The following is a 20,766-nucleotide window of genomic DNA, read 5'->3' as shown; positions in this document are numbered from 1 at the left end:
CTCGGTCAGTTTTCTGTGCCACAACCTCAAGTTTTGACAACTTTTCTAGGATAGAGTTTGAGCTCCCTTACAATTCAGGTCATTTCCTTGATAACACTCATTTTTCCCTGGCAGCAGATATTTTGAAATGAACACTGGTTTTTGAATTAGATGTCTTGGAATTTGCTTTGGGATCTTGAGCAAGTCCATTACATCCATGGGGCCTCAGTGTTCTCCTCCAGGAAGTGTGGACAGAAATAACCATCAAACAGTGTTTATTCTGATTCAGTTAAACTATATACAGAAATCCCGGTCAGGGGCAGATCCTCCATAAATGTAAGTTTCTTTTTGCCTTTATTTTTATTGTTTTGAAAGAATAGACTTTGAAGTATACACTGTTTTTTCCCCTTTAATGGCTTGAGTTTGAGTGAATTCTTACATTTTTCTGGCCACATATTAATAATGAAATCATGAGCATGTTTATATAGTCTGCCTGGAGATATATTTCAAATGGTATTTCATATGGTAGGTATAGCAAAGTCTTCATTTCTTCCAAATTGAAGGCAGATGTATTATTGTTTTGATACTTTAAAAATTTACATTAAATAAATGACCTAAAACTAAAAAAAAAAAAAAAAAAATTCAGTTCTACCCACCTCTTTAGATTCAGGTTTTTTGGGGAAAGAAAAACAAATTTGAACTTGGGAAAGAGTTAAAGACAAATTGAATGCAGTGGAAAGCCAGTAATGTAGGTGATAAAGTGGATATTAATAGTAGGATGTGATGTGAGACCAAAACCATGAAGGAGAAAGAGCACAGGTAGAGGGGGAGGGATGTGGGTCAGAGCAAATAAGGCCAGCTTATGGAGAAATACAAGCATTTGTGTTCCAAGGGTACTGCTTAAAATGCGATGTTTCTGAATCGTAATGAATAAAATGAATAGAGTCTGATTGCAAAGTAAAATGGTCAAGAGAAGAGGACTGCGGAGACAAAAGGATGGATTTTGGTAACTACTATGTGAATTGTTTGTAAGACTGTCTTATGTGACTGTTAGCTCAGAAAATACTCTTCAGCATAAAAGAGGATAAAATGAATTGTGAAAATGATTTATAAATAAAAGTGCTGGATAGATTGAAGGCACAGTGTCATTCATGCTTGGTGTACCCAAATGAGCCATTATTCCTGTGAGGTTATATTAGCTTGTTTTTCTTTTAGAATCAAGCAGTTAACAGACAAAGACAATACAGTACAGTTACAAGAGCATTGAGGTGGGAATCAAGACCCTGGATCTGAATTCTAGCTCCACATCTAACTAGCTATGTAATACTGGGCAAGTCACTTAGGTTCTCAGAGCCTTAGACTCCCCATGTGTAAAAAGAATTGTCCAGATTACTTCTGAGGACCCTCTCAGCTGTAAATACTTGTTGTTCTCTGATTGTATGTTGTCAAGCAGCTCAGTGGAAGATTCTTTGAAGGGATCAAGATTTCAGATGGGATTCTTTCAACAAGGGGCCCCTAATATATTTGAAGAGATTATCTAAAGTTTTGATGCATAAGTGAATAACTGACCAAATTAATGGTTGGATGAATTAACTAAAAGCAATTTGAGAGTTTATAAGAGAAACCTGTTACTAGAATCTGGTTGGACACTTGGTATTAATTATGAGGAAAAAGATACTATTTATAGGATACCCTTCCCTTCTCTTTAACTTCTTATAGTGACGAGTTTTATGAATTTGCTCGTAAAAGTAGTGCTTCTGTTTTTCTCTTATAAGTTTGTTTCTTTTAACCAAGTGTGGCCAAGTGTGGCTTCATGGACAGGAGACAATTTGAACTAACATTGAAAGAAGGGTAGAATTTAGACAAATTTTGGAAGGGAAAGGGGGCCTTTCAGGTGGAAGGAATAGAACCTTGAAAGGCTTGAAATGGAATAATCGTGTATTCATTCAGGAGATACTTATTGAGCATCTGTTCTCCCGGACCTGGCACTGTGTTAAACACTTGAGACTATTAAAATAGCAATCCCTACTATCTAGAAAGGAGGTCAGACATCAATCATATAATTACACAAACATATAATTTCATATTTTGTTGAATATTATGAAATAAGAGGTTAGAGAGCCATGGGAGCAGATGGCAGGTGGACCTGGTGCTGTCTGGGGCAGGAGGTGACCAAACAGCTTCCCTTAGGAAGGGTTATTTCTGCTGATACCTGACACATGAGCAGCTGTTGAGTACATGCATGGAAAGAGGGAGCAGTGCAGAGTGCAAAAAGGTATTTTAGGCAGATGGAATAGCATGGGACTCCACATCTGGGACTGGAGAGTCCATGGCATGTTTGAGAAGCTAAAGAAGGCTAATGTGGCTGGAACTTGGAAAATAAGGGGAATGGAGAGAATCCGGCAGGAAAAGGCAGGTGGGGAATGAGCACGGTGTCCCCTCTTTGACAGTGTAGACACTAATATCCTTACGAGCCAGTTTCTGCATGCCCAATTGGAAGAAAGCATCTTTACTGTGGGGTGGGCATTGGGGCATCTGGGGGCAAGTATCATCTATGCTTTGTGTTCTGAAATGGGCCTTTAGAGTCATCAGCATCTCTAGCAAAAGTAGAACACTGACTTGGGAAATAAAAGGCTTTGCTTATCCAAATACACGTATGATCTCTGAATTGGAGGTATAGTTGGGTGGATAAGCCTGAGGAATCCTACAAAAGCCATGGCAAAAATAAGGCTTGCTGTGTTAGCAGACAGGGTCTAATGGAATTGCTTTCTTTTAAGTATGGCATCACCAGAGCTACATGTTTTCCTCTCCCTTGGTCATATAATTAAATGAAAACCCTGCCCAAGGGTGTCTTCTCATATTAAGTCCAGGATTCCAGTTGTCATAGGCACCAAGAAATGATCACAAGCCCCCTTGTCGTCATCCTACAGAAAACACAATTGAGACAGGTAAGTCACCCTCGTCAGTAACACCTGGTCCCTAATTATGTATCAGCCATTTTTGGTGTCACGTCCCCCTCTTCAAATTGGGACTTGAAAATATACCCTGAGGGGACAGTGGTGTAAAGAGATTATGATAGATATAGAGTGTCTTTCTGGAAGGTCCATTTCACTTGAAGATTTGTGAAGAAATTTAATTTTTACTCTGAGCACGGATAGACTACAAAATATCCATGAAATTTTCAGGTGAGAATTAGAGACTTGAAAATGTTTGTCTGTATGTCAGGCTGCTTAAGGTCAAACCTCCAGATTCCTGGTGGGATGCTTTATTCCCTTTGGCTATTAGAGGTGTTTTGATGAAAAACTCTGAGCAGCCTTGAGTCTTTAACTGTTTATAGGATATCCTGTGCTTTTCTCATCAACTTCTTAGAGTAATGAATTTATGAACTTGCTTTTAAAAATAGTTCATTTTTGCTGTTGTAATCTTGCCTCTTTTAGGTTTCAAGGGAGGATGTTTTGAAATTTGATAAACAAGTGTGTATCTACTTACCCCTTTCTGCTTTCATAGCCTTCACGCTTACAGACCATCTTTAAGTCTTCATTTTATCCTCATACCCATGTTCTTGTGGAGTGTTTTCCCCCCTTCCTCTTGAATCCTTTGCATGACCTTGTTCAGATCCTTTTCCATCTCTGCTCTTTCTCCTTTGAGATGTGACAGTTAGACCAATGTGCACTGATCCATGGCCAAATGAATTGTACTTTTGTAAGAGGATGAGATAATGTTTGTTTTATTTCCAACATCTTTTCTAATGTCCAGAAATCTTCACCTTTGTTAGCTGCAGTGTTTTGGGGGGAACTTACCCTTCAGGCCAGCTCCTACTCATCCATTCTGACTCAGCTCCTGGCCCAGTGCCAAGCCCAGGAGACCTGACCATTCCTTCCTTTGAGTTCTCCCAGCCCTCCTCCACCTTCATTGGCAGGAGCCCCCTCGTGTCTTGCTGCACTTACCTGTTGACATGTCTGTCTTCTCATCTAGGTTTTGAGTTTCTCGAGATCAGGGAACCATGTGGTTTTCACCTTTGTATCATCATACCTGGCACCGAGCTTAGCACATGCTACTGCTCAATTAACATTAAATAGATTGCGTGAAATGGTTTGACTTAATTGATTACAGGGACTATTTATGATGATTTTGAGATTCTTTTATTCACATGGTGGCATCCAGTGTCGAAAAGTAAAGAAGCCCAATATAAGGGGCTGCATCTTATAATCCAGGCTTTTAGAAATGGAATGGGAGGGACTTCAAGGTAAGGTTGCCAGATAAAATATAGGGCATGCAATTAAATCTGAATTTCAGATAAATAGCAGCGTTTTAAAAATATAAGCATATCCTTAACGTTACGTGCGATATACTTACACAAAAATTGTTGATTTTTTTTATCTGAAATTCAAATTCCTTGGGCATTCTGTATTTTTATTTGCTAAACCTGGCAATCCTCCTTCAAGGTCAGATAGTCCCACTGTCTCCTGCAGGTAGTTGTAGGTCTACACTGAGACTCAGGTCGCAAACTGGTGGTCCTCAGGCAGCACCTGGCCATGGGGATTAAGACATATCTCCTTTGCCCTGCAGTATGTTTTAAATTTTTAAATTTTTTGCCAGATTTGAAAAATATGGAGATTTCCCATAAAAAAAATCAGAATTTTCAGGTTCTCTTCAAAGCTCTAAAGCCTGACCAGCTGGCTCAGCACTCCTGTCCAGCTTGGGGACAGCTAAGCCCAGTTTTCGATGGAGCGTGAGCTCTCTGGACTCCCTGCTTCTCCCCAGCATTGTAGGGAAATGTCACCTGCCAAACATTTTCACACTTGCACTGTGCTTTTCTTAGAATTAAGAAGGAAGTGAAATAATTTTTTAACTCATGTCTCTATCAAAAGCAGGAAAATAAAAGATAGGCTTAGAGTGTCAAGTGCTTCAATAAAAATGGGAAAACTCTTCTTGGATAAGCAAAGAAATTTCTTTAATGCATTAAGTGCCAGCAAAATGAACCTGTATCTAAAGAATACAAATAACAGTACTGTTTTTCTTATCCTTCCTTCATGTATTCACAGAATGGACTTGAGGGCATGCGGGTTCTTGATTTCCGCTAGAATGTAAGATCCCTGACAGCAGAGACGTTTTGTCTTTTTAGTTCACTGATGTATCCTAAGCCCATAGAAGAGTGCTTGGTTCTTAATAGACGTTTGATCAGTATTTGTTACATGAAGGAATGGATGATGTAAGCCATCTGAGAGAGAAAACCTTCGTGGCTGGAAATCTTCAAGAAGGGAAGAAAAATGTTGCCACCTCCAATAGGATGGCATAACTAGATGAATGTCTATGTCTTTTTATAAATATCTTTATGATGTAGATGCTTTATATCTCCTAAAGGCTAAAGAAAGTGGTTGCTGAGGATAGTTCTTGTCAGTGTCCCCAGTGCTTAGAGGGACCTTGAGTGGAATTATTATGAAGAAAAGAGTTCTTTGGAAAATATCTGAGGATGGAACCAGAGGCACATGTTGGAAAGGACTCTTTGTTGCTCTGTGACCCTGGTTTCTCTCCTGCACACCACAAATATTGCCACAACCCAAGGGATTCTTCCTGCAGCACTACATCGCCCAGCCAAGTCCTCCCACTTGCTCTGTGACTACCAAGGAAATAGGTGCAGAGACCTTATTTTGAGCAGAAACCAGTCTCATTTTTTCTGAAATACAGACTGTCATGACCACAATTCAGCAGAATGCTACCTAAACTCCATAGGGTTTGAGAAAAAAATCAGGACAGTTACACACTAGGTTTGAATTTGCCTACGGGGGAGAGCTTTTATATAAATGTATTCCAAACCATCCTTCCCTCTACATGGGAGATCTGCTGGCTCTAGGGAATCTGGCTGGAATACCAAAAGCTGCTATAAAATGTATATTTTGTTGCCCTCCTGCTTATGTTTGGTTACCGCCATATGGTCATTATGAATTCACAGTTATTCTTAGAAAATATCCTTAGGGGTGTGGTAAAGATACACAGGACAGAGAAATATAGGGAAGTGAGAGTTTGGCTTTCAACCACAATTTCAACAATCTGGCCCTAAACAAGACTTCTGGCCTTACAACTAAATGCCTAGGAGTGGAGACAAGAAAACAACAGAGAAATGTAGCAAGATCTGTCATTGTTACTCCTGGTAGCAAGTGTAAGATGCCTGTGTTAGTTTTTTAGGGCTGCTATAACAAAGTGTTACAAATTGGATGGCTTGGAACAATAGAAATCCATCGTCACACCATTGTGGAGGCTGGAAGTCCAAAATCAAGGTCCCCCCTAAAACCTATAGGGGAGTCTTTGATTCTTCTTAGCTTTTGGTGATTTGCCAGAAGTCTTTGGCATCCCTTGGCTTGGAGATATATCACTAAAACTCTCTGTCTTCACAATGCCTTCTCTGTGGGTGTCTTCCCATTTTCTTCCCTCTGTGTCTGTCTGTCTATGTGTCCAAACTTCTCTTTATGAGAATATTTGTCATATTGGATTAAGGCCCACCCTGACCTCATTTTAACTTGATTACACCTACAAAGACCTTATTTCCAAATAAGGTCACATTCTGAGATATTGGGGTTTTGACAAATCTTTTTTTTTTTTTTTTTTTTGACAGATCCTTTTTTGGGGTGGATGGGGCATAATTCAATCCATAACCCCCTGATGCAATCGTATTATTCTTTGAACCTAAGCTTTCTAGATACAACTTGTTGTTCTTCCTGTGGAATATTACATTGATTAAATTGCCTCTTTAGTTCTTCAGCTATCAGATGCTTTTCCCTGGCAGGCAGATGTAATTAGGGAACGAATAACTGAATCAATAAGGAAAAGAGCATGCTCTTTCATATTTTCCAGCTGTTTCAATGATTCATTTAGGGTGCTGCTGTGTGTGTCGCTACTGCATATGTGCTTGTTAGGAGAGATGAGATCATGACACATAGTGGAAGGAGGGAGAGAAGAGGACCTGGATTGTTCTTTGGTAAAAATCCAGGAATGATATCCTTGCAGGTAGGGGATGGCATAAGGCAGGATATGGAGCAGAAGATGGTCTCGTATGTAACTTTGTATAAACGAGAAGTGTTTTAAAGATGTTTATGGTTTGGAAAACACATTTTATTTTAATGTTGCATGAAACGCTTTGGGTTGAAGCCATGCAGGACTATATAAACACTGTGTGAGCTAATACATGGCCTGTCCAAGGAAGGATTCACTACTATCCGTGACAAACTGTGAAATACCATTTTGTGGAAAATCCCATGTTGCTTTGTCTAATTCCAGTTCCTTAATGGAAAAATTGCGGTTTTAATTCTTGGCCTTTTAAAAGATAGATAAATGTAATATATACATTATAAATAGAAAATTATTATTATAAACATATAAGTAGAATAAAGCATAGGTTTGTATTACTATTGAAATACATATATACATATATATATATATATATAGTAAAGAAGTCTAAAAATGATAGGAAGTTTTAAAAAGTATATAAATTACCCATCATTCCACAATTCAGAGATAACCACTGCTAATATTTTGGCATATTCTCTTCTAATATATTTCAAGTTATGTGATACTTTAAATAAAACTAGCATCTCTGCATGCATGTTTTGTAACATATTTTAAAATAAATAATAGATAATGAGCATTTCCATATTATTAAACCATCTTCTAACACTTTCTATTGAATGATTGTGCTTTTTTTCAGTGTTAGAGCTTTCATTTTTTAAATTACTAAAGTAATACAGGTTCACAATAATTTTTAAAAATCCCAACAACCAAAAGAAGAAAACATTAATTGCCCACAGGCTAAGCATTGCAGAGATAATTAGTATTAATATTATGACACATCATGCATGACAGTGTAGTTGTCTGAATTTCTGTCTACTGCTGTCCATGGTATGTTTAACCTTGATTATCCCAGCACTTAGTTCAGTGCTTAAAGCATAGTAGTTGTTTGATACACTTTAGTGAACGAATAAATGAATGGAGAGGCTGCAAAGATCCAGCTTGTGGGAGAATAAAATTCGTTTCAGACTCAGCAACTTGCTGTAGATTGAGAGACAAGGTAGCTCACTCAAGGCCCTTAATGAATAGCAGCCTGCTCTTTCTGTTCCTCTGAATCAGCCTCCAGGCAGAGAATTCAATTTAATTTTTCTCACATCAGTCAAACTGAAGAGCTGAAAAAGCAAAACCAGAGACAGGGGAGGCAGGAAGTGGAACTGGCTGGGATGAGGAAATCAGCAGCTGAGCTCGAGTTCTTTCTGTTGGGAAGCGCATGGGTTGAGAGAAGCCATGCTTCTTTCAAGGGTATGCCCGCATAGGAGCTGTGGTGGGTAGCATCCTGCCACGACCAGGATCTTCTGCGATGGAAGGTCTGATGATTTCCCTCGGGGACTGAGACTCCAGTGGTGTCAGTGTGACCCTCGAGGTTTTTCCCTGAGCTGTTGCTAGACTTTGCAACAGAGGAAGACACAATCATGCTGAGTTTTATTTGAAGGAATTTGGGGCCCTGTTTGCTCTGATTGGAATCTGGGCTGACAGAGAGTCTGATTAATATCTTTGGGTTATAGAAGTTACCAACCAAAGTCTCTTCTATGTTTAATAGAGAAACATCTATCTTAAGTCTCAGCATATGCCATGGGAAAGAGAGTGATCCATTTCTTAAAATACTGCATGGAACACTCAGTCCTTGCAATAACTTATGTGGCTATATTCTTCCCAATGGAATGGTCCAGTCCTCGTAAACCCTCTCCTTCCTCCCAGCGCCCCCTCCAATATAAATATACATACAGATAGATATAAAAACATTCACAAATAAATAGATGCGTGGATGAATAGGGAGACAGATAGATAGACAGATAACTTCCCCCTGCTTTTGGCCAGCGAGTGTCATCACATCCCTCCTTTCTCTTAAAAGCTCCCCCAGAGCCAAGCTCAAGACCTTAGCCACATTGACACCTTTCTTCTTATTTTCTCTTCCACCCAGGAAAATCACAATCCACATTCTCTCTTGTCCACACCACCTATTCCCAAAGACCTAGCTCAAAATATATTTCTCCAGGAATCTTTGTTGTTCCATTTTTAACCCAGTTTATCTTTCCCATCTCTCAAGTTCTAGAGCCTTAGCCTTTGCCTTGTTTTCACCTTTGACATGGTAGACCTGTCTGTATATCTGAGGGTCAGAATATAATTACTCTTTTGGCTTCCTGAAGAATTGAATGTGGGTTCTGTGAGCTCTGTAATTTAATGGGGTAGAGCTCCTACTGTTTTATTCACTAAGCTGGTGAATAAAGAAGGAGACTAAGGGCAATGGCAGAATAGTTTTGCCTATTTTTCCCATGTGCAGAGTAGGACACATAGTAGTTGGTACTTATGCATGGAGTGAGAGGCTGGTTTGTATAAATACTGTGAGAGTTGGTAGAGTCAGTGTGGCGTAGTGTAAACCTGGGATCAGCTAAATCAGCACGGACATCCAGGTTTTCCATATGGTTGCTATAATCACTTTGTAGAACCGAGCATCCGTATCTTCATCTATAAAATGGAAATGATAACACATCTCTTTAACCACTTTGTAGGGCATTTTGAGTTTATCTATCTACACAGCCACACACAAACATATCTGTTTAGTGGACAAAACAGAGACTTTAAAAATGTGGTTCATGGTGCCAGTGTTCAATAAATATTTGCTGAATGAAACTGAAATGGAACCAAACTTCTCCAAAGCCCACAAACTTTTTTAAGATTACCAGAAGTTCATACAAAAATGACTTGTGTGTGCACTGTAAGATTAAGGACTCAAAACTTAATGGACACATTACCTGGGTGTTGTGCACTAGGTAAGCAGCTACTGGGGGTGTGACGACAGGGATATCCTTCATCTGACCCCGTTTCTGTAAGCTTGAGGACCATCTATTTCTGCCTTGCTCAGTTTCCCCACTTGTAAACATGTGTAGAAAAACATAAACATGATGGAATTCTCGTTATAAGTTAGGCACCATGATTCCATAGAAAGAGATGTAAGGTCGGGCCTCAGGAAACCTAAATCCTAGTTCATTTGACCAAACTGTAACTTCTCCAAGACTGAGTCTCATTAAATGTGAAATAGGAGGTTTGTTTGCTCCTCTGTTATATGCCAGGCATTGTATAACCACAGACACAGAAAGATGAATAAGGCATGATCTCTACCCTTCTTATGACTCTCAGCCCAGTGGGAGGGAAGGCGTGCCAACCAGTGTCCTCTGGAGGCAGATAGTAAATGCAGCGCTGGCACCAGGGAGAGAGTGGTTAACTGTGTGGGTGGATGAGAGAGTGCTTGAGAGCAAGGGTTTCCATTAGTAATAACTGTCTTGTCTTCCCTTCAGTGTCCTTGTGAGGCTGAAATGTATGTGAAAGAGCAGCACAGTCAAACATTAATTATAATGATAATAAAAATCATAATTATCATTATCCATCTGATTCAGAGATTGTACTTCTAGGCATTCAATTAAAAATAAACCCCACACTCCTGGCTAGTCTCTTATAGGGATGCTGTGTTTTCCCTTATGTGTTACAAAAGGGTCAGACTTTGCATTCATAAAATAAGAGAATGTGGAATCTGAGTCATTTGGCCTCGCGGAAGGTTCTTTTTTATTGTTTCCAAAATCCTGAGGCTCTTCTGGGTTTTTTTTTTTTTCTCATTCCATGAGTTTCTATCCATCTTTACCTGCCTGTTTAAATTACTGATTTAAGCAAGAGATATTTAATGAACACCGTGTGTGTATTCAAGGAGTATAAATCCAACTAAATAATACAGACAAATCTGAAAGACACAACCATATTTTACCCCATGATAAGTGCTCAGGGGAAACAAATGAGGAGTGCAGTGAACTGAAAAGGGACAAGAGTGAGTGGGCCGAAGGTCAGAAAAGGCTTTGTGGGGGAAGCCACACTTGCGCTGGCCCTGCATGTGCCCTTAGGCACAAGAGTGATCCTATCCTAGCCATCTTACAAAGACAAGAGTGTGTGAATGAGCATGGTATCTTGAGTGGCACTGAAAGGTCCATTTCATTGTGATTATATTTAGGAACAATAAGAGATAAAACTGAAAGAACACAATACTTTGCATACAATATTGGCTCAGATATCAGCCGATGAGCATTTTTACCTGTGTCTTATTTTTTCCTATGAGCACAGAATCTACTTCTTCCTAATCTTCATATCCACCAGAGTGCCTTTCATGTAGGAGTTGTTCAATAAATATTTTTAAGATAAGTGCTGCTGGATTGTTTTAGGTGTAGCTAAAGACTTCATGGAATTTGAAGAAAAAAGATATAATTTTCCTAAAGGCTTTACCCTTGAAGGAGAGACACGGATGGCATCAGAAACGGTTTTACACTCAGCTCAAATGTGTCTATTGATTGGATGTATCTTGACTAGAAGACCCCATGATAAGCAGAGCGCAGTCACATTCATAGATTTGAATCTGGATAGAACGGGTGCCTGCTTGAGTGTGTTAGGCACTCTGGTGGGTTGGAATGTTCATCTCCAGAAGGATGATACGTGCATTTCTGTAAACAGTGTCCCTTGACACTTATGCTTTCCTCACTTCCTTGTTTTGCAGCTCTATAGCTCCATGGACTTCGGGAGACGGTGGCAACTCATGCATGAACGCATCACACCCAACAGGTTTTACTGGTAAGTCCCGTCTGCAGTCTCACCACCCTCTTAGGTAAGGAATTATCAGACGGCGTAGCACTCTGGATAATTCCTAGACACCTTCAGCCCTTGAAGTCGTGTGTCCTAGCTCCTTGCTCCTCAGTTTGGTTCATGGACTAGCAGCTTCAGGCTCACCTGGGAACTTGTTAGAAATGCAGAATCTCAGGCCCCACTAAGACTTCCTGAGTAAGACTCAGCATGTAGCATAATCCTTGGTGATTTAAGGTGTACATTAAAGTGAGAAGCCCTGGGCTAGAGAGCTCCATGAGAAGGTCATGACCGGGTGCTCTTAGCTATGTACTCATCTCCCTTCTTTTTGGAAAAAGTAGATATTTCATGAACCTATTCTAAAAGCAGTATTTCCTGAAACATACTCTGAAGAACACTAGTTCCACACAGTGCTTCTCCTTCCAAAGGCATTTCTATGGTCACATAATTTTAGGTAATGATTATCCAGCTCTGCCTCCCGGAGGCTCAGGATTCACATAAGGAATTGAAGACTCTGGAGAAGCCCTGAGTTAAAGGAAGCTGACAAACACAAAGTCACTGATTCCCAGACTCATTTCACTCCAGAATTCTTTTCTCACGTCACATTTGATCAATCCTTCAGAATAACTGAAGCACACTTTGAAAAAACTTTTTTTAAGAGTGAATATGTTTCAGATGTAAAATTAGCCCTTCCCCAATCAGAAAATGTTATTCTTTTTTTAACTGAAAAATACTTTATTAACTGTACATTATGTTGTAAATTTTAGTTGGTATTATCAGAGAACAGATTTCCTCTTGTACAAGGGGAAGATGTTATTAATTGGTATTTTAATACATGCATACTATTGTTACCTTGGTTGTAACAAAGTAAACTTGGTTTGGTATAATTTTACCTTTTTATTCTTCCTTGCTCTATGAAATGCTTCTTACTTGTATCTTGCTTTCATTTCAGCAGAAACAATGACCAAATATATGTAGGAATGTATGTAGGAAGTGTACACCAAAGTGTATAATATGCTTAATTATGTGCTTAATTAAAAACAGAAACAAAATTAACAGGATTTGAAAGTAGTACCTATTCCATGTCTCATTTTCAATACCCTAGTTCAGTTCCCTTAAAAAGTCAGGAGATTGCTATTTATGCCTTCCAGAAGGCAGGGGTGGCTTGTGTGCGGGTGGTGGTGGTCATGTACATAAAGGCAATCCTTGTACATATATACAACCACACCAACATCTTTGGAAGCAACGTTTTCACCCAGTCCCCTCTGCACCTACAGCACTTTGTCCAGAATTAAAATGATGATTGCTGAAGCACACTGTGAAAATCAACTGTGTTTTATTATACACAAAGTACTGGGAGAAAAAAGGGAATTGGGAGTACTGTTTTTGACTCAATACTGGGACTATTCCCAGTTATTTTTCCCTTTTCAGACCAACTATGATTTGGTAACTAGTATTACAATTATTATTTGGTCTGTATTTAGAATTATATTAAGATTTTTTCAATAGACTAAGGCACAGAAAGGAAATATTTGTTTTTCTGATGTCCTGGCTATATAACTACCACCTTTTGCTCAGCTAAGATGGACGAGTTTCTCAGTGTGCCATCACTCAGAAGTCCCTCAAAAAGAAAAAAAAGTAGCCGTCTGCTATTTCTGGAACAAACTCTTGAGATGGTAGAGCAGTTAGCCGACTAGGAAGTCAAGTTGATGGAAAAGGAAAGCACAATAGAGTGGATAAGCCTTGTCATCGTTTCTGAAGGAAATTAAATTAAGTGGATGAAGGGCAGTATTTTCCTATGTTTTGCAAAGAGCAAGAAGAGAATGTTCCAGCAGCTGTCTGCCTTCCTCCTTCCTTTGTGTGGCAGAAAGAATAAATCCCCAGGTCCTGATAATTGTGTTTCATCTCTTCTCCACTCTGTGCTTCTTTCATATATGCCCCCATGGGGAAATATAAAAGTTAGTGCCTGTACTGGCTAGCCAAGTGGTAGCTGAAAATTCCATTTTTGTAATTATCACTTCTCTGTTTCTGATGTATAATTGCCGTGATTATTCTTTTAAGTGCCATAAGAGTTGCAGAGGAAGAGCTCATTTTACACAGACCCTTTTTCCCCCACAAAGGACAGAATTCATGGCTGTCAAAAGCATTTATGTTGAAGAGACATGGCTTGTCTGTGTTAGGAGTGGAAATATTGACTCGGCACCTCCTTGAGCAAAGACAAAGTGTGCATTTCTCAGGGTGCAGAGCACAGCTTTGGTTGAGACGGGGCCTCTTCAAGGTCTGGTTTCCTCATCTGTATAATGGGAACAATATTCTTCTTCTCAATTTCATATCCTTATTGAAAGGACCAGATATAGTCTTTTCAGAATTAAACTCTTGGCAATTTCATTTTGCCATTTCAGATTTATAATTTGTAAGTTATGTCTTTAAGTACTATGTTTACCAGTAGTTCTGAAGACCGTGACACATAAGTCATTTGTCATTTTTCTGGGATGCAAATTTGAATCCCATGCCCGGTGAGACTGCTTGCCCGTGGACATCTGATAACAATCGAATTGATCTAGTTTACTGCCAAGAATCCACATCTCAACCTAACGTTATGGTCCTCACTCTTTCTTGAGTCATAATTCTTCTGACGTGGTTTAAAAACAAAACAAATCAACAACCCAAAGCCATAACACTGCTTCTTTGGGAGGAGTGCTGCAGGGTGAAGTGGTATTGGGGATGGTGGGGGTGGTGGGGATGGTGGGGAGGGCAGTCATGCCAAAAACAAGACATTGAAATAAAAGACTTTTCTCTTGTGGCATGTAGACAAATCGAGTGAACATGCAATCCAGACAAAATATTGTCCAAATAGTTTCTATAATTTGGAGATTTTCAAATGTCTAGGGATAGATCCTTATGAATGCTAGGTTTCTTCTCCAATGCTGCCTTCAGTGGGCAGAAAGTAGAAGCCTAGAGGGGACCTGTGGGGATGACACTGTGATTCACACGTGATTCCTACCAGGGATGCAAGAGAAGAATCGACCACCTACAGTGATGATCAATGTAATGGCTGTGAAAAGGCACTGGGAATCGTAAAGGGCTATCATGATTATCCATTTCCTCCTTAGGGCCCCACAGTGCCTGTGGGTTAGACAGGACATGGGGCATAATATTCATTAGCATCAATAATGAAAGCTTCATCTAGAGATAACATTTTCTTTATGAATTCCGGATGTTCTAATGCCATCAAGAGAGGTCACCTAGGAATCTTCTACTTTGGAGGGACTTGGCTGTCAAACATCTGCCCCAAGAATTGAACTGACATGAAAACTCTTTTATGTGTGACCCTTTCACTCGTTTGATACCTGGCTAACAGGCAGATTACCAGCCTGTCTTATGTTCCCATTCATCACCCCAACTGCTTTAGCAATTTTAGTTTGCAGGGAGAGTGCAAGGGTGGCTAAGTATCCTAACACAATCTTTCCCTATTCTTTGCTTGGGCAGAGCTACCATAGGGAAAAAACAGTTTTTTGTTTTTGTTTTTTGTTTTAATATCCTACTGAGCTGCAAATGAATAGTATTTCCACTCTTCCATTGGGAGATATTTAACAGGCAGGAGCATTCTGCAGTGGGAAGATTGTTTTCATTGCACATCCAATGTGAATACTTGTTGCGGTTCACAGCTTTGCCTCTGCAGCCCCTCACCCTCCCTAGGTGTTCATCCTCCTCTGGTATCTTTTTCAATGAGGACATAGGCATCCTAGGCCTGCTGAGTTCTCTGTGTAACTGGACTGGCCTCTAAGTGCCTCTGATCCCCGATGGCATTTGCTTGTATAGTATCATGAAAGAGAAAGACTGTCTCCTATGTCTCTTCCTTACCACTTCCCTTTAATTGTTCTCTCTCCTGAAAGATCAGGATCCATTTGTTCTTCTTCCTTGCTGACACTGCAGGGGAGAGTTCTGATAAAGTAATACATCCTAAGGTGCCAGAAACTTAAACTCTTACCCCTTTTCTTGGGTACTTGGGTTGCAAAACAGACTGGTCTTTGGAGTAAAAAGTCCAATAAGAAGTCAGCAGATGTACCACAGGTTCTAGATCAGCCCACTTTAGGGGGCTCAAGGAGAGGGTCCCTTGTGGACAGCTCTTTGGAGCTGTTGTGATGCCTGGTTGCAGGCTGAAGAGCGGCTGGTGTGCAGGCACAGTCAGGATGGGTTCTGTGTCTCTGTTGTCCTTTGACTAAGGTTGGCTTACTCATTGTAGATTTCTAGTGATGGTTGTGCCAGCAGCTTCTCTTCTCTGCTTTCAGAAAGGTCATGAAGGAGGGAAGGGAGAATGGAAGAGCAAATCGTGTCCTGCCTGGTGTGTATAGAATGGGGGTCCTAGGAAAATATCTTTTAAAGGAGAAAGGAAGGATATGGACTAAAAAGTCCTTTCATTGCAATATTTCCTTTTCAGTCTTTCACTGTTCTTGTTTTTCCCAGTCTCTTTTTTTGTGTGCATATGCTCTTTTATATGTGACCTAAACATATTGCGTGTGAATTTGTATAATCTCCCTTCTCCACCCTTAATGTGCTATTATAACAATTTTTATGTTATTATAATATCTTTATAACCATCCTTTGAATTGTCTATGTGATGCTTCATTATATAAAGATACATACTTTATTACTCTATTTTTATTGGACATTGGAAATTTTCATATTTTTCATTATCATAAATAACACTTTGGTTAATAGTTTATGCATATTTCCTTCATATCTAGGATTGTTTTCTTGGACCTGTGTCCTAGGTAGCCCAAATAAAAGCTTATGTTTTTCCTATTCTCAACAGTGTCACTTTCAAGTGGTATGACCCAAATTCAACACTGAAAGCATTTTAGAGCCATGTAGCTTTTTACTGAACATTTTCTTGAAGGGGGTTGCAAAGAAGCATTACATCACACAGCACACAGTGGGTTTTTCTAAAACTTCTTTATCCTTGTCTGTCTCTCCAGGATCCTGATCATCATGGTAGTTACCTTTTCCTCTTTTCCTTCTCTTTCCATGGACTCTAAAACTGTTCTCAATCACAGAGGTTTATTGCTCATAGCACATCCCATTCCAGAGCACCGCTCTACCCCACACACCTTCCTCCCCAAGTATCATAAGCTTTTTTTGCATAGAATGATCTACCCCTTCTCCCTTACCTCTCCATCTATCACTCTCACCCCACCAACACCCCCCTCCCCCCTCAGGAAATCAATCTTTATTTGTTGCACATCCTCTAGAACATTTAGGAGGGGGAATTGGTGATTTTAGGGTTTAATAACTTTGTTTTACCCACCACTAGAAGGAGAATAATTACATCAAAATATGTAGATTTTGAGTATCTTTCATACCTGTCATTAAAGATTTCAATTGTATGCTATTGTATATTCCCACCTAAAATACTTGCAAGTATGAGTCTACTTATAGTTAACACTTTCTTCTTGTGGCTTCCTTCAGGCAGCCTCCAAAATGGCCTGTGATGACCTCTGTCTTCTGGAGGCCGTTGCATTGTGTAGTCCCCTCCCTTTGAGTTTGGGCTACATTTAGTCACTTGCTTCTAGTGACTAGAATGTGGCACAGGTGATAAGATGTCACTTCAGAGATTTGGTTACAAAAAGATGATGGTTTTCGTCTTAGGTGCGTTCTCGTGATTGCTTTGTGAGCTGCTGTATGGAGAGGCCAGTGTGACAAGGAACCGAGGGAGGTTACAGTCAGTAGTCAGTGGGGAACTGAGGGCCTCAGTCCAACAGCTCGGGTCCAGTGAGGAGCAACTGAATCCTGCCAACAGTCACGTGAGTGAGCTTGGGGGCAGATCCTTCTCCCGTCAAGCCTTCAGCTGAGACTGCAGCCTGGCCGGCACATCTGTTGAAGCCTTGAGAGAGACCCTGAGACAGAAGCACCCACCTGAGTCAAGGCCAGATTCCTGATGCATAGAAGCAGTGAGACAATGTAAATATTTGTTATTTTTAGCTGCTAAGTTTCACAGTGAGGTTGTCTGAACTTGTTTCATTCTATTCTGTTCTGTTCTGTTCTATTCTATTCTATTCTATTCTATTCTATTCTATTCTATTCTATTCTATTCTACTCTACTCTATTCTATTCTACTCTATTCCGTTGTACATTTTGATGCAGGATTTTGCTTTCTGAGAATACTATTTATTGCCTCTGTGAGGGTGTGTACACACGTGCGTGCACATGAACCAAGTGTGCACATTCCTGTTCAGAGAAGTGCTAATTTCACTTACAAAAATCCCATATATCTGAGTCCTAGACTTACCCAGCTCAGCCTAGTAGCAGCTGTGGAAGACACAGGGCAGGAGGTGAAAATGGGGCATGATTACCTTGAGATAATGTGGCTGGCTGAACCCTCTTACACCTTTACTTCAGTTTCAACTCTGTAGATCTCACCTGTTCTGGCATGTTCTGGCTTCAAGGATGGGCTCCTAAACTATGATTTCTGAAGAACTACTTGGCAAGTCATCCTTTGGCTATTAAAACATTATCCATGACAGAAACATAGTTGAGGAACAGGTAGAATGGCTTGAGATTGCTTCCTGGAAAATCAAGATCTTTTCAAACAAAGTTAACATTATGGCCTGAATTTTTGAAGCTGCATCTAAGTGTACATCTACAATGTTGCAGACACAGTCATTTGCAATCTCATGTAATGGGATTTAGGCATCGACCTGAGAGAAGGAGTCAGATTTAGAGGACCTTTGCAAACCAGGGTACGCCACAAATAATATTTAATTCAACTCTCTCTTAACATTTTTTAAATGATGCGGCAATTTAAAAATACATTACGTTCAAAATAATACATGCAAGGTTGGGGGGAGATGTGAAAGCTCAGCTTGCAAGCAGAAATCAGTTTCTGCTTTGCTGTTGGGGGCCACCCAAATGCTGCATGTCTGGTTGTATCTTGGCCTTGGAAGAGCTGTCTTAACGCTGAAAGCAAATGCAGTGTTGGAAAGCTACACATGGTCGTCAGCCAGTGCACTGAAGAAAACAGAGTGCTCACCTCTTTGGTTGAAATCAAGACCTGCTGGACTCATGTGGTGATCATGCTTAGCACAGATGAGTTCTATGAAGGAGGGGAAATAAGGGGACATATGTCGCTGTAGACTTAATGAATTCTTTACTGTGAAGAGAAGGCATCATATTTGACCCTGCCTTGGGAAATCTGAAAAGATTTCTGTGTGTTAGACAGAGAATTCGAAGATAGCCACATCCTCTCACCTAGTCCAGTGTAAGAAAAATTCCAGGATACAAATGGAAATACCATTTCTTCTTTCCCAGCTTTTTGGCTGGTTTCTCTGGAATTAGAGACACATGGCTTCCAAATGCTTCTTCCACCCAGATGATTATGTGGAAGACATGAGAAGTAGTCCTTCAGCTCAGAGACAGGGTATCTCACTAATAAGCTTTCAGAGGGGAGGGAATTTGATTGTCCTCACAGTGGGTGAGATTTCAGAGATTGTTGTCCTTTGAGGAGGGGTCAGAAGAGACCCACACGGAGTAAAGCACTTTGCTCTAGTCTTCCTGAAACTCAGATTGCCCATTAAGGCCTTGCTCCCTACATGAAGAAGTGGGAACAATGAACACATTGATAGTAATGAGCTGTGCTTAGCAGCCTTGACTAGGGAATCTGAGAATTGATTGAATCCAGGGAGAGGCCTAGAGAGAGAAGAAAGAGAGGGATGTTGAGATGAGCAGCCCAAGGAGAAAGCATCCAACTGAAGGCTTACAGGCTGTTTAACATGCAGGTTGGATACAAGGTTGCAGGCAGGTGGAACCACCCTTTTTCTTGCTTAGAAAATCTAAGAGTGCTCTGCTCCAGGTTGGGTTAGGGGTGTGTATTAATCGGCTTAGCCTGCCATAACAAACTGCCACAGACTGGGTGGCCTCAACAGTAGACATGTATTTTCTCCCACTTCTGGAGACTGGAAGTACAAGATCAGGGTGCCAGCACACTTGGTTTCTGGAGAGGACTCTCCTCCTGGCTTGTAGATGGCCACCTTCTTTCTGTGTCTTCACATGGTGGAGAGGAAGAGCAAGCTCTCTGGTGCTTCCTCTTATAAGGATGCTAATGTGATCATGAGGACTCCACCCCAATGACTTCATCTAAACCTAATTACCTCCCACAGGTCTCATCTCCAGGTACCATTGCCTTAGGTATTAAGGCTTCAACATATGAATTTGGGGCGGGGGAGGGGGGAGGGTAGAATTTAGTCCATAGCAGGGTGAAAAGCAGGGGAAAAATGCAAACTTTCTGGAGAACTTACCAAGAAGAGTCCTGGAGCAGAAGTCTCAGGCTGGTAGAAAAAAGATGGAGAGGCAAGGCCAAAACTGCAAAAATAACTTTTAAAAGACACAAACACAATTTAACTACTTTTTTTCTGATTGTAGAGTTTATTGCAGACATTCAAGGAAAGACAGGCAAATAAAGTGAAAATAATTACTTCTAATTTCACTGCCCAGAAAACATTACTTAAAAAAATCAAGTACTTCTTCATAGACTTTTCTGCCATTATAATATAGTATAATTTTCAATATATTTAAATTTTTATTACAATTGAGATCATGTTGTTTATAAAATTTTGTATCTTTTTAAAACATACTTGAACATGTTCCTGTCCCATTCTCTATACTCTCTAAACGTAATTTAAAACTTGCATGACTAGTATTGTATTTTAATTGGTGGCTATATAATAATTTAATCACTCTACTATTATTTTACATTGATCTTGCTTCTAAACTTTGACTATTAAGGAAGGCATTGGAATATTATTTTGAAAACCTTTATGTAATTATCTTTTCAAGATCTGATTATTGTAATTTTTAAGGATAGACTACCAAAACAATATATATAAATATTAGTATGCCAAATTGTTCTCTAGAAGTTTATACCAGTTTCTCCTCCAGCTAGTGAAATACCATTTCACTACACCTCATAAAAATTTAATTTAAAAAAGTAATCTAATTTAATATGCAAAAATGGATTTCTCTTGTTTTAATTTGCATTTCTTATCAGACCAGTGAGTTTAAACATATTTTCATGTATTTATTAGCTATTGTATTTCTTTTATGTGACCATCT

The 20,766-nt window shown here is 39.8% G+C and overlaps 1 protein-coding gene across 1 annotated transcript in view; it reads left to right on the top strand.

Annotated features, from left to right (window-relative positions):
* Positions 1-20,766, top strand: part of SORCS3 (sortilin related VPS10 domain containing receptor 3) — a 569,211-nt gene that overhangs the window by 346,195 nt on the left and 202,250 nt on the right. Inside the window, exon 5 of the mRNA XM_057735333.1 lies at positions 11,576-11,649. Coding sequence (XP_057591316.1) covers positions 11,576-11,649 — 74 coding nt within the window. The remainder of the gene's footprint in view (positions 1-11,575; positions 11,650-20,766) is intronic.

Source organism: Hippopotamus amphibius, chromosome 5 (assembly GCF_030028045.1).
Source record: "Hippopotamus amphibius kiboko isolate mHipAmp2 chromosome 5, mHipAmp2.hap2, whole genome shotgun sequence".
Lineage (NCBI taxonomy): Eukaryota > Metazoa > Chordata > Mammalia > Artiodactyla > Hippopotamidae > Hippopotamus > Hippopotamus amphibius.
The sequence above is the reverse complement of the archived record's forward strand: the minus strand, read 5'-3'. Positions and strand labels throughout refer to the sequence as shown.